The 13,197-nt window shown below is 37.6% G+C and overlaps 2 protein-coding genes across 2 annotated transcripts; one reads left to right on the top strand and one right to left on the bottom strand.

The window, feature by feature from the left end:
• Positions 1 to 141: 141 nt before the first annotated feature.
• On the bottom strand, positions 142 to 1,073 carry LOC109185216 (ethylene-responsive transcription factor 2-like). Its single transcript, XM_019335199.1, has one exon. It carries the CDS (start codon positions 1,071 to 1,073, stop codon positions 258 to 260), a length of 816 nt encoding a protein of 271 aa, XP_019190744.1. The 3' UTR covers positions 142 to 257.
• Positions 1,074 to 11,553: 10,480 nt separating this feature from the next.
• LOC109185215 lies at positions 11,554 to 12,363 on the top strand. Its single transcript, XM_019335198.1, has one exon. The coding sequence runs from the start codon at positions 11,554 to 11,556 to the stop codon at positions 12,361 to 12,363; it is 810 nt and encodes a 269-aa protein (XP_019190743.1).
• Positions 12,364 to 13,197: the final 834 nt, after the last annotated feature.

The raw sequence follows: 13,197 nt of genomic DNA, 5'->3' as shown, positions 1-13,197 counted from the left end.
TAGAGACAGTAATATTCAAAAAAAAAAAATCAACCTAATCAATTTTGTTTGGTTCTCCATTATAATTAAAGTTGCAATTTTATGATTCAATATACTTTATGGATAAAAAGTAATTAAAAAATGATGAAAGAAAGTGCTTTCTGTTGTGAAGAAACCAATGCAATTTTGATTAGTTCATTCAACAACTACAAATCAACAAAGCTAAAAATAATAAATAACAAATTAAACAAAAAAAAAAATTAATGAATTCTTTTTGCTTAAGCCGCCGTCTTCCTCCTCTTAGATGAGACATTTTCCGATGATGTGGAGGAGGATGAAGAATCCATTGAAGCGAATCTCTTCTTGCTTCTGATTCTAACTGGCTCCGGTTCATCCGAGTTGATTCTATGCGGAAAATTCAGCAAGGCACGTGCCCCGCGCATGCGGTACGCCGCCCTGTCGTAGGCCACCGCCGCATCCTCCGCCGTCTCGTATGTCCCCAGCCACACCCGGGCCCCATTCTTGGCTGGGTCCCTTATCTCCGCCGCAAACTTCCCCCACGGCCGCCTCCTCACACCCCTGAAGTGCTTCTCAACGGCTGCTGGCCGAGCTACCTCCACCGCCGGAGGAGGCACCGGCGTAAAATCAAGAATCGCCGGAAAATCATAGAACGCCATCTCCGGTTCTTCCTTGACCACGGAAGTGGGTGTCTCATCCACCGGAGACGACCACCCGGAGCCTCCACTGAAGTTGGAATCCGGCGAATAATTGTAGTCTGTTACTGACGCCACCGGAGAATCAAAGTCGTCGAGCAAGTGGCGTCGAATATATTCAAGAAGGGCAAAATCAGGCATAACCTCAGCATTTCCGAACATCATTTTGAGTAAAACAACGTTTTTACCAACTAAACTTTCCTGTTTCCCAATTTTCTTGTTAAAGATAGATATAGCGAAAAGCAATGAGGAGCCGAAAAGGGTGAACGAGGTATTTATACGGTTGAAGGTGAAAACATTAAGGGCTTTTACGATTGATAAAATAAAAAATTGGTAGCATTCAAACATGAATGGATATTGTATGGGTTTTGAAGCTTCCATGCTGTTTCCGGCTGCAGAAAAGTTTGAAGAGAATGATGGATGGATGCTTTTAGAAACGTGGGGTTTTGAGAAAATATTTGTTTTATATTATTATATATATGCTGCGACTAACTGTTTTTATGGCAAATTATTGTGTGGACCCACGCTGTGGACCACGGTACAAAATATCGTTATGAATATTATGAGTAAAATAATGCACATTATGTGTTAAAATAATATTCATTACGTGTTAGAATAATGTACATTACGTATTTATTAATGAAACATCTAGGATAACAAATGTACATTTTAACACATAATAATGTACATGGGGTTTTGAGCACGTATGTACATTTTAACACATAATGTACATTACGTGTTAGAATAATGTACATTACGTATTTTGAATAATGAAATATTTAGAATAACATAATGTATCTTATGTTTTAGAATAATGTACATTATGCTTTAGAATAATACATTATGCTTTAAAATAATGTTATTATATTTTAAAATAATGTACATTATAGATTATAAAAATATATCTTATAACTGGGCACACAAAAAAATAAATTAAATAAAATAATAGTTGTTTTTGGACACAGCTATGTAGACCATAGTCCATGCAATAAGTATGGATGTTTTTATATTGACGGCTTCAATTCTAATTAATCTGCAATGGAGTAGCTTTATTTTGTCGTATTATCGCCACCATGGTCCATGGCGTCGAATTGAACATCACTGCAAACCCAATTGGGCAAATGGTACGGTGCTAGTTGATACCACGGATTATTAAAATAAGTTCTACCAATGTATTATTGCATGTGTACAAATTTATTGGCTCTAATGTTTAATGAAAGAGTAAGCGAATTGTAAGACTATATCACGGTTCTTTATCTGGGAAGCGGATTAGGTTACGATAGAAATGTAATATTTATACTGAAAAATGTAATATTAATCATGAATAATTTATTTATTATTTTATAAAAAAAAGTTAAAATACTTTTGATAAGTCAAACACCTTGTGATCATATGACATGTAGTGACCTCTACTATGGGGGAGGTTATGAGATCGAGCTTCAGTGGAGGTGTTGTTGACTCTGTGGCATCGATATCTTTAAACAGATACTACAATGTAATAAAGTCAGTAGCATTCAAGAAAAAAAATGAAAGTACTTTTAAATTAAAATTTAATATTTAGGGATTGAATAATTACTTTTGAAAAAAATGTAATATTGGATAAATTATTTAATTGTTACCAATTAGAAAAATTATGATACTTTTGATATGATACAACAGAGTATTAAATTACTAATCAATTCAAAGTTCTACCAAGGTATTATTGCATGTGTACCAATTATATTAAGATTTATTGGCTCTAATGTTTAATGAAATACAAGATGTTATAGCACACACCATATTCAAAATATTTAAGCACTTATAAGAAATTGAAGAAATGATGTTTTCAACCAATAGCTTAGGGCAGTCGAATGAGAGGTTTTTTTTTCTCAGTTTTCCATGCAATTTTGCTAATTTGGAAGAAAGAATAATGATGTTATTTGCTAAATACTCTATTTTTGTCCCAAAAAAAATTTAAAAAATGAAGCTGCATGGGCCAAGTGGCACGTGTGTCAAAATGTTCACCAACTCAACTTTAAAGTTATGACGAATTGCCAAGTCTACTGTGATTTGATGATATTATTATTATTATTTTAATTAGAAGGTTACAAGTTCAAAAAAAAATACAAGATCGATATAGATATATATATATATATATATATATATATATATATATATATATATATAGAGGGAAGGGATCAGGTGCATTTGTTGCTTCCCGTGTGGATGTGCGTTGGATTAATGTGCGTGAGGTTTATACTTAATATGCATTAGATTTGTACTTAATGTGCCTGAGATTTGTACTTAATGTGCGTCATGTTAATATGCGTGAGTTTTTTACTTAATGTGCCTGAGTATTGTGTTTAATGTGCGTGAGATTTGTGCTTAATGTGCTTGAGTATTTCAGAATTACGAGCTCAGAATGAAGCAGAACAGAAACTCACGCACATTAACGCCCGAGTTTCTTGTTACTTCTTCCTTCAATTTGGCCATGGATTCTGGATTATCAGCTACCTTCAATGCAGTTGAATGTTTATATAAATGACGCACACACAGTAAAATTTGCACAGCAGCTAAGTGTGAATTTCTGTTGTATTATTCCCATAATTCTTAACCACCATAGCTCGCTTCCGCATCATCGTCAACAGGGAGGGGCAAATGGCTACTGGGATGGGGAAGAAGCTGACATCAATATTTTCTGCTGCATTTTACACATTCACGCACATTAAGTACAAATCTCAGGCACATTAAGCACAACACTCACGCACATTGAGTACAAATCTCACGCACATTAATCCACTGCACATCCGCACTGGAAACATCCAACCGCACGGGAACCTTTCACTATATATATATATATATATATATATATATATATATATATATATATATATAGGAGGGTCCAGGTGAGAACACCTTCTCCGATAAAAAGTGTAGACACATACATCTACACCCTCCATCTTAAGAAGGCTAGGATTTTACGATGAGGATTGAAAGTTTTAAATATTATTCACACAGGACTGTATAAAGATAATATAAGAATACAACAAGACGAGTCCTAATACAACATAACTAATAGATTCCAAACACCTCCCCCTTAAGCACAAGGTTGATAAGGAACAACATTGAGCTTATCCCGTAGAAAAGTGAACGCGAACCAAAGAGAGCCTTAGTGAAGATATCATCCAGCTGATCCCTCGTAGAGATAAAGTGAACTCGCAATTCCTTCTTAGTTACCTTGTCACGAACAAAGTGATAATCTATCTCAATATGCTCCGTTCGTGCATGAAACATCGAATTAGCACACAAGTATGTAGCACCCAAGTTATCACACCACAACTTGGCTGAAAACGTAGGATACAAACCAAGTTCTTTCAAAAGAGAAACTAGCCAAGTCACCTCCGTAGACACATCAGCTAGTTCCTTGTACTCAGTCTCGGTGGAAGAACGTGCCATAGTGCGTTACTTCCGACAAGTCCAAGAAACCAAATTATTTCCTAAGAAAACTGAAAAGTCACTCGTGGACTTCTGGTCATCCAGATCACCAGCCCAATCCGAATCCAAAAACGTAGGAATATCAACAAAAGCATATTTAGTGATGTGCAGACCAAAATGAAGTGTACCTTTAACATAACGGAGTACACGTTTGAGCATACCCTAGTGCTCAGTAGTAGGAGCATATATGTGTTGACACAATTTGTTCACCGCAAAAGATAAGTCAGGCCTCGTGACCGTAAGATACTGCAGAGCCCCAACCAAACTATGGTACTGCGTGAGATCAACATATGGAACCTCAGGACCATCACTAGTACAAGATAGAGAGACAGGCGTGGTGACTGCCTTACAGTCAACCATACCTGCACGCTTCAGAATATCATTCATATACCGCTGTTGAGAAAGATCGAAGCAACCCACTATACCACAGAATCGTCTCAATGCCAAGGAAAAAAAGAAGAAACTCCCATGTCGCGTATTTTGAACTCAGACTCCATTCTCGCAACAAGACCAGACACTCGAGTAGAGTCAAATCTCATCACCAAAATGTCATCTACATATACAAGAGAATACAACTGAACAAAACTACGAGAATAAATAAATAAAGAAACGCCAGTCTTAGAAGGAGTAAAGCCAACCGAAACCAAGAAAGAGTGTAACCGAGTAAACCAAGCACTTGCCCTAACAGACCCTAACAGCCCTTGCCCGGACATGGCAAGGAGCTATCAACAGACCCTAATAGCCCTTGCCCGTGTAAAAAAGGAATTAACTGTGTTCGCCAGAAAAGATAATTCTGAGAGGTTAATTTGATGGATACACAGTTGTGATGAGCGGAGGGTAGAGAATTATTAGGTTGCAATCGAGCTGACATAGCAGCCTCGGAGATAGTCTGTTCAGAAGAAACTCAAACAGAACCGTCATTAGCACCGGTTGTTGCCATGTCAAAACCTTGAAACTACTCATGCCAAATGAGGATTGAATGTTCTGAATATTATTCACAAAGGACTGTACAAAGATAATATAAGAGTACAACAAGACGAGTCCTAATACAACACAACTAATAGATTCCTAACACTTATCATTATTAAACTTTCAAGTTTATAATAATTATAAAATGTACCCCCGTTCTTAAAAGTTTTCATTTTTCAATAATTATAAAACGAACCCCGTATTTTTTTTACTAAAACCCTTAACCATTGATGAACTTTAATGGACGACTAAGATCAGTCTGCACTCAAATGAGAACAAATTCTTAGGAGAAAACTAGAGTTAATACCATCCGAGGTCCCCCGAGTATAGTGGTTTTGCCACGTTTAGTCCTAAACTTTCAAATTGACCATTTGTGGTCCTTCGACTTTCAAATTTAACCATCTGTGGTCCAAGTTAACCACCCATGGTCCTTCAACTATTAAATTTTAACCAACCATGGTCCTTTTAAGAGGACCACAACTGGTTAAATTTCGAAACTTGAAGGACCATGAGTGGTTAATTAACTTGGACCATGAATGGTTAAATTTGAAATCGAAGGACCACAAATGGTCAATTTAAAAGTTTAGGATAAACGTGGCAAAACCATTATACTCAGAGGACCTCAGATGGTATTAACTCAAAAAACTAAGAACCAATCCCAGCCTTATATTTAAAAAAAGCAAACGGATCAGATCAAATTAAACAAAAAATGCAATTACATTTTCGTAATTATTAACAACTTTACTTTGCAACTTTTCACACTATACCTTGTACTCCTCAAAATTTTCCAGAAATACACATTTAGTTGTTAAAAAGTGCATGATTAAGTATTACAAAGTGTACGTTTAGTATTAAAAATTATCTTTGAAAAAGCAAAATTGCACTACACTCAAGGTTTGGATTATGGAGTTCACTTTTTTATTTTATTTGGTTTAAAGGTTCACATTAATTTCTGTTTAGGATTAAACATTTACGATTTAAATTTAACATTTATTTTTATAATTGATTTTCGATCAAAAGTTATTCATAAAACAAAAAGCAAACCGAACTTCTATTCTCATTAAAAAAGAAACAAGAAAAAAAACTCAATTAAAATGCAATACGTACTCTACACAGCAACATTCAATAATAAAGAAAATCAAATTTGCAAACAAATAATTAACGAAATTATATCCGTTAAAACTATAAAATGATGAAACTTAAAAAAGTCACACTTCTTATCTCTTCATTCTTTTCATTAGAATGATTTTTTTTTTTTTTCCATTTGTTCCAACCAACAGTTGTTACACATATGGAGTTAAATTATACAACAAGAAATTAATGAATAATGAGTATTATAATTATAAAAATTAAAATGATATTAACAATAATGAGAATCATTATAAACCCGAATATTAACATGTGCAGTGCAACCATAACCAACGCAATTAATTAAGTATTTACCCATGTTATGAGGTTCCTTATAGAGTTATAGCTTGACTTAGCCTATCGGATTTTAATTTTGCATCTTAAATAACACGAATGAATGTGCTCATGATTATGTCGTCTTGGTCAAGGTTGACACCCATAATTTAAAGTTTAGAATTCAACTTTATCATTAAAAAATATTACATAATTTAATGTATTTATTTATTTATTGAGTATTTAATGATAGTGCACTTACTTTTAAAGAAAAGTCATATTTGTGACAGTTTATGAATATTAAGACTGTATCTCTCAGATGCTCTGTCGAGTCGGGGTGTGGGGAGCCTTTAGGGTTGGGGTTCAACCTCTTAGAAGAATGAATATTAAGACTGTTTATTTTAGGCACACTAAAATTCTTTTTCTCTCTCTCTCTCTGTATTATTGGGAATATTATCATTTACCATTCTATCCGGACTCTTTGTATCCTTATAAATACATATCTTCATGTACTTCAATCATCATGGATTGATCAATAATAATATCACTCACAGAACTATCATGACTACAACGGAACACTCATCCGAAGCGCGGCTACAACAGAACACTTATCCGGAGCGCGGCTACAACGAAATACTCGTCCAGAGCCTTAATAAATGAAGTCGAACACGGTAACGTGCCATCAACGTAGAGACTTTCGAAACAGATAGTTTGAGGAAGAATGTTCAATGGATGATAGCGTAAATACGGTTGTATTATTAAGCGTATTGTACAAGGTACATGATTAGATCGGTTTTGGTGACGACCACTTCATCTGCCTGCTTGTAAGTTTAACTAATGAAGTCCGGTCAACGTGACAGTGGGTCAGAGGTTTCCGAGCCCCGTAGCTGTCGTGTAGGTAAACAACCAAAAATCCCCTCTAACATCAATAAATGTTGTATTTATAGGAAGCAAAGAGAACGACTTCCGGACATGCGGGCCACGTGGAAGCCATGCACTTGGCGTTGAGGAGGCTCAATCGGCGATAGCCGCGTGGATATAGATTCCTAACCATAGATGGTCGGCCCGACCTTCTTAGGTCGAGTGAGAAGGTAGCAGTGAGGCTTACGGGGAGATCCTTTACTGATGCTCGGTAAGCAAAGAAGGTCAGGGAGGCTAGTTAACTGCCACAGGGGGGCCCGGTACACCAGGTTGCCCAGGGCATATTAACCATTGATCGGTTAATATACTATACGGGCACGAAGGACGGGAAATTATCCCTATCAATGGAGATAAAAAGTGATGGGTTGTTTGTATGGTATTTATCGGGGCTATGGTTGGATAGACAATATCGAAGATGATTCATGAAGAAGAGGTTGTGTCATCGGCCGGCAGTTGAGAATATTATCATTTACCATTCATATGAGAACAATAGTGCTGGGAATAATCTTATTATTGATTAATTCATGATGTTTGAAATACATGAAGTATTTATGAGGATACAAAGAGTCCTAGTCACGATATGAATGATAAATGATAATATTTTCAATAATACAGGGAAAAAGAATTTTAGTATGCCTAAAATACAGAATCTTAATAATGAGGACTATATCTTTACTTAAATTAAAAATCAAACTGAATTAAACGAATTTGCAAAATGTCTTAACAGGCAGTGGAACTGAATTTTCTAATTTCAAATTAACCAAACTAGGTATTTTTGAGTTTAATTGGTTAGTTGATCAAATTAAAGCATTTTAGCAATAAAATTAGAAGATCTTTAAAATTTATAAATGAAAAATTGTAATCTATAATTTCATACCACAAAATAGTCATTACTGTTAAAATTCGAACTTCTTTAGCTCAATCTTCATAGATGATTTTAATGCAATCGTATGCCAAGAACAATACATATAAAGGAGAGAGAAAAGTAAAAGAGAAAAACTAGAAATGCAATAAGTATATTTTTATTAATAACCGCTTTTTATATGTACAAAGGGAATAACCTATATACAAACAACACTAAAATAGTAAAAAAATGAGATAATGGTCGTACATAAAATAAATATTTATAACACTATCCCTTAGCCATTATCTTACTATATTTATGTCCTCATAAAACCTTGCTACAAAAACTACGTGGGAAAAACTTAGTCAATGAAATTAATTAATGAGTATGCGATATATGTGAAATAATATGTTACACCGGTTGCCTTATTAAAACCCTTAGACTAAGATAAACCCAGTAGGGAAAAACATAGCTAAGGAAAAAATAGTACAACCATAAACATTCAGAGCATTATATTCAGGATTTCAAGAGTCTTATAGACTATCCATTTAAATACACCTAGAGGTTACTGTTAATAAAAATGATACTCGTGAAAAAGTTCTAAAACAATTATCTTTTACCCTTATAAGTTGTTAATGTGACACCCCGTAAATCTAAATTCTAATTGTGATTAATTAAGGAATTAATCCTAGCCTTCCTTGGTAATTTCTCACTAAAAATCCTGAAATTTGATAGTCGAGGGACTAGAATTTGACTAGCCTCCTTAGTCAACCAAGTGTACCTTTTGCCATATGCTTTGTACCTCAACCCTTTTGTCTTTCCAACCTTAGTAAGGTTAAAATTGACCTTTCCCATATGTTTTGTTGTTAAAGTTATCCCTGGCAAGACATTTCATTCATTTCCCATGCTAGCTAAATCATAAGACCTCCACATTCTCTCTACAAGAAACCTTAGCTTTCTCTCCAATCTAGAAGAAGGGTTCTCCATCCTTGCAAGATCTCACCTAAAGTTTCCACCTTTCTACCTCTCTAACATAGGAAAGGGTAAGATCTCTAGTTGTTTAGTGTTTTTAGTTAGTTTTAAGGTATCTTTATCTTATTATGGTGTTTTTCCTTGTTGTTTGGTTTGGTGAGGGGTCCTTGGTGAGGAAGAGCTTCAAGGTGAGGCTTAGGAGTGTAAGAAAGAAGTGGGTTTTGGTCTACAAAGGTAACCCATGCTATGCAAAACATGTTTTATGCTTGCTATTGATATTTCTTGGCTTCTATTGATGTTCTTGATGCGGTTTGTGAGATTTGATGCATGATCTTGTGATGATGCATGTTTAGAGCTTGTATTTATGTTTCTTGAATGCCATTGCTTGGCTTATTCTTGGGTTCAAGTCATATCTTTGTTTTTTGTGAGATTTTGGGTGTTTTGGACTTGAACTTGGCTTTGCTGATGAATTTCCCCGAAGGGAAAAATGTGTACAGGAGGTGTACCCCGCGGGCGGAACGGAGGGCAGTGGCCTTCCCGCCGCCCTACCCACGGGGAACATGGTGCTTTTGGGGTGTACCCCGCGGGCAGGCCCACGGGTGGGGGCCTACCCGTGGCCCCACCCACGGGGAACATATGCGGGTTGCGGGGATTTGTTCCCCGTGATCCTTTTCTTCTTGGTATTTGATGTTTTGACCTCCCGTTGTTGAATTATTGAGCTCTTTGTGAGTCTTCTTGATTTTCGTAATGTCTAGAACAATGTGTTAGGAATCCATGTTAGGATTTGGTGTCTTGAATCGTGCTAAGGGTCCAACCTTGTGATTCGTTGGACTAATATGAGTCTTGAAGGTTCGTTGGAACCATTTTGGTTTACCCGTTTTGATGAGCATGCTAGTTTGATGTTGTTATGCTAGTATATATGGTTTGTTACTTCTTGTTGAGGGTTGGCAACTCGTGTTGCCAATCATTTTGATGTTGGATTGTAGTCCTTTGTTGTTGAGTATTGCCTCATGTCTTTGTTTGAATCTCTTGATTGATTCTCATGTTGTGGTCTTGTACAAATCGTTGTACCCTTTGTTGATACTTGATTAGGATATTGATGAGCCCTAATCTTCTTGATGATGATGACTATGTGTAATTATGATTGAGATTGTTGGTAATATTATTGAGCTTTGCTCACGAGATCGGTGGTAATATTGTTACTTTATGGTACCATCGTGTACTATGAGATCGGTAGTAATACGGTTCTGATTGGTGATAAAGATTGGAGGGGGACGATGGTCCCAGGCGGAATAAGGTTGGACTCAGAAGTACAGGGTGACACTAGGAGGTAACGGTTGGAACTAGTGATAAGGTCGGGGGTAGCCATAAGGTTGGAATAGGGCATAAGGTTGGAACTTGGACCTATTATGTGAATTGTCATTATGTGATTGTTGTACTTCTTGCATTTGAGCATGTCTATGATGAACTCTACCTTGTGAATGGTAGGTTGCATCTAGAGTTGTGTTGTCCTTTGTTGGTTGTGGTTTCGGTTATCTTGTTGAGGTTGATGATCCTCAGTCTTTTTTGAGAGTATGTGATGAGTCTTTGATGTTGATCTTTCCTTGGTTTTAAAAATGACTATATACTATATTTCTCAGTCTCAAACGCTTTTGATTATATCTATCTATATAATATGCTATTTAATGTGTATTGATGGGTTACTAGCTTATTCGCTGACCGGGTGTTATCCCTTATCTTATACAGGTTTTGAGTAGATGGCGAGCGCGCTAGTGAAGACTCTTAGCTATTGTAGCTTTGTCTTCCCCATAGTTGTTGTCCGGCCTGTGAGCCATAGACTTTGGATTTTGGATTAGTTGTTATGTTTCGCCTGTGCATCTTTAGTACTTTAAGATGTGGCATAATATCCCCGTTTAGACTTGCGTTCGCTTAATGTTTAATGAATGATTAGTTTGCTTATCTTGCCTTTTAAGTTTTAAAAATTTTGGTAAAATCAGGGGTGTTACAGTTGGTATCAGAGCCTAGGTTTGAGCCTAGGGTGTTAAGAGTTCGACTCTAAGAAGCTAAGCGTGATTTAAGACTCTAAGTTGACCTCTAAGTGCCTAAGTGTTAGGACTTAAGATGCTTAGGACGCGCGGTGAGATGTGAGTTTCCTTATCGTTTGTTGTTTTTATCTTGTTGTTCTTGTTTAGTCTTAGTTTTCTCGTTTTAAGCGCCAAGTAAGGGTGCGGCGCTTCCTCGTGTTTTGCCGTAACCATGTTGTTTCTGTAGAATCTTGCTATGGCACCGCTTCGCCACCGTGCTCGTACGCCAGTGGCGCCTACAAATGAGCACCTGACTCAGACGATGCAAATGTTAAGCAACGCTCTCTTGCACAACAACAACAACCCTCCGCCGCCACCTGTTGGGCACCGGGATGTGGTCCGTCTAGTTTCAGGTCATACACCGCCCGTCTTCTCTGGGGAAGAAGACCCCGTCCTTCTTGAGGAATGGATTCGATCTTTGGACAAGATTTTCGTAGTGGTTGGTTGCCCGGAAGACCGCCGTGTCGAGTTGGCTACGTTCTACTTCAGCCATGAGGCGGATCTTTGGTGCGTGCATGAAGGCCCGGCGTGCCTCGGGGAACTAGGGTTCGATTGGTTGGCGTTGAATGATAAGCTGAGAGAAATGTTCTACCCGTCTCACGTGAGGGCAGCCATGTATGAAGAGTTCCTTCACCTTCAGCAAGGGACATCGACGGTGGTGGAATACCACAAGCGTTTCCTCGAGTTGGCCCGCTTTGCGCGGATGTTGGTCCCCACCGAGTTGGCTAAGGTGGAGAAGTTCGTTGCGGGGCTCAACTACGAAGCAAGGAAAACCCTGACGGTAAGCAAGCCAAGGACACTCAATGAAGCCTATGTGAGTGTGGCGGATTTGTACCGAGTGCAGCAGCTTCAAAGAGGATCTAATGAGTTGGCTAGGAAAAGAAGTGAAGGGAGTGGGCCACAAGGTTTCAAGAGGTCAAGGCAGGACTTTAGGGCAAGACCAGCTTCTTCTCAGTCGCAAGGATCGGCTCGGACCGAGGGAGAAAGGGAGACCTTTCGGATGTAGGAGATGTGGGAAGGAACACATCGGGAGGGATTGTCAAGGTAACATGCTCCATTGCTTCAAGTGTGGAAGGAGAGGCCACAATGCTTATGAGTGTCACCTCCAGTCCGACCAGGGAGCTCTACTGTCTAGCACCAGACCTGGGGGACCGCAATGATGCGATCCTGGTTGGCCCGATCTTCTCTTCACACTCTGACTAAAATAATATTTTAGAACAATTTATTAGGCTAGGTGAAATCTGATTAAAAGGTTTAATTTAGGTTGGGAAAAGGGCTAATTTTTTGATTTTGATAAGTCCTCGGCCAGACTGGGTTATAAGGTGATACGTAGGATTTGAGGCGACGCCACAAGTGAGGTTTCACACTTGATAAGTCAGGATCACTATGACTTGATCATGGTTGAACTCTCTCGAGTTCTAGAAAACACTCAGTTTCCTAAATCAAAAATTCTCAACTCTATATTTCATTATTTATGCAATGACATTAAATAGTCATTAACAAGCAGATTACAACCACATGAATGAGATAATTATTAATAATAGGATAATCTAATCATAACCAACAAACTAAGATAAACATAAATTATAATTCATAAAATTTTAACAAACTAAATCTAAAACAATTTCCGCCAGGAGGGAGTTCCAGCCGTGGCTCGGGAGGGACGAAGCCTTCGGGAAGAGTGTTTGTGATGAGCAGGTCGCAGGCTGAGGCTGAGGGCATAGTGGAGGAGGAGGCTGCAAGTATCTTTCTTGTGTAGGTATATTTCTTGTGCCTACCTCTTTATCCTTGAGTGTACCCTTTTCGTGTGTTCCCTTGTTATCCTTCTTTGAGTGGAATT

The sequence above is a fragment of the Ipomoea nil genome, unplaced genomic scaffold (genome assembly GCF_001879475.1).
Source record: "Ipomoea nil cultivar Tokyo-kokei standard unplaced genomic scaffold, Asagao_1.1 scaffold1317, whole genome shotgun sequence".
NCBI lineage: Eukaryota > Viridiplantae > Streptophyta > Magnoliopsida > Solanales > Convolvulaceae > Ipomoea > Ipomoea nil.
The sequence above is the reverse complement of the archived record's forward strand: the minus strand, read 5'-3'. Positions and strand labels throughout refer to the sequence as shown.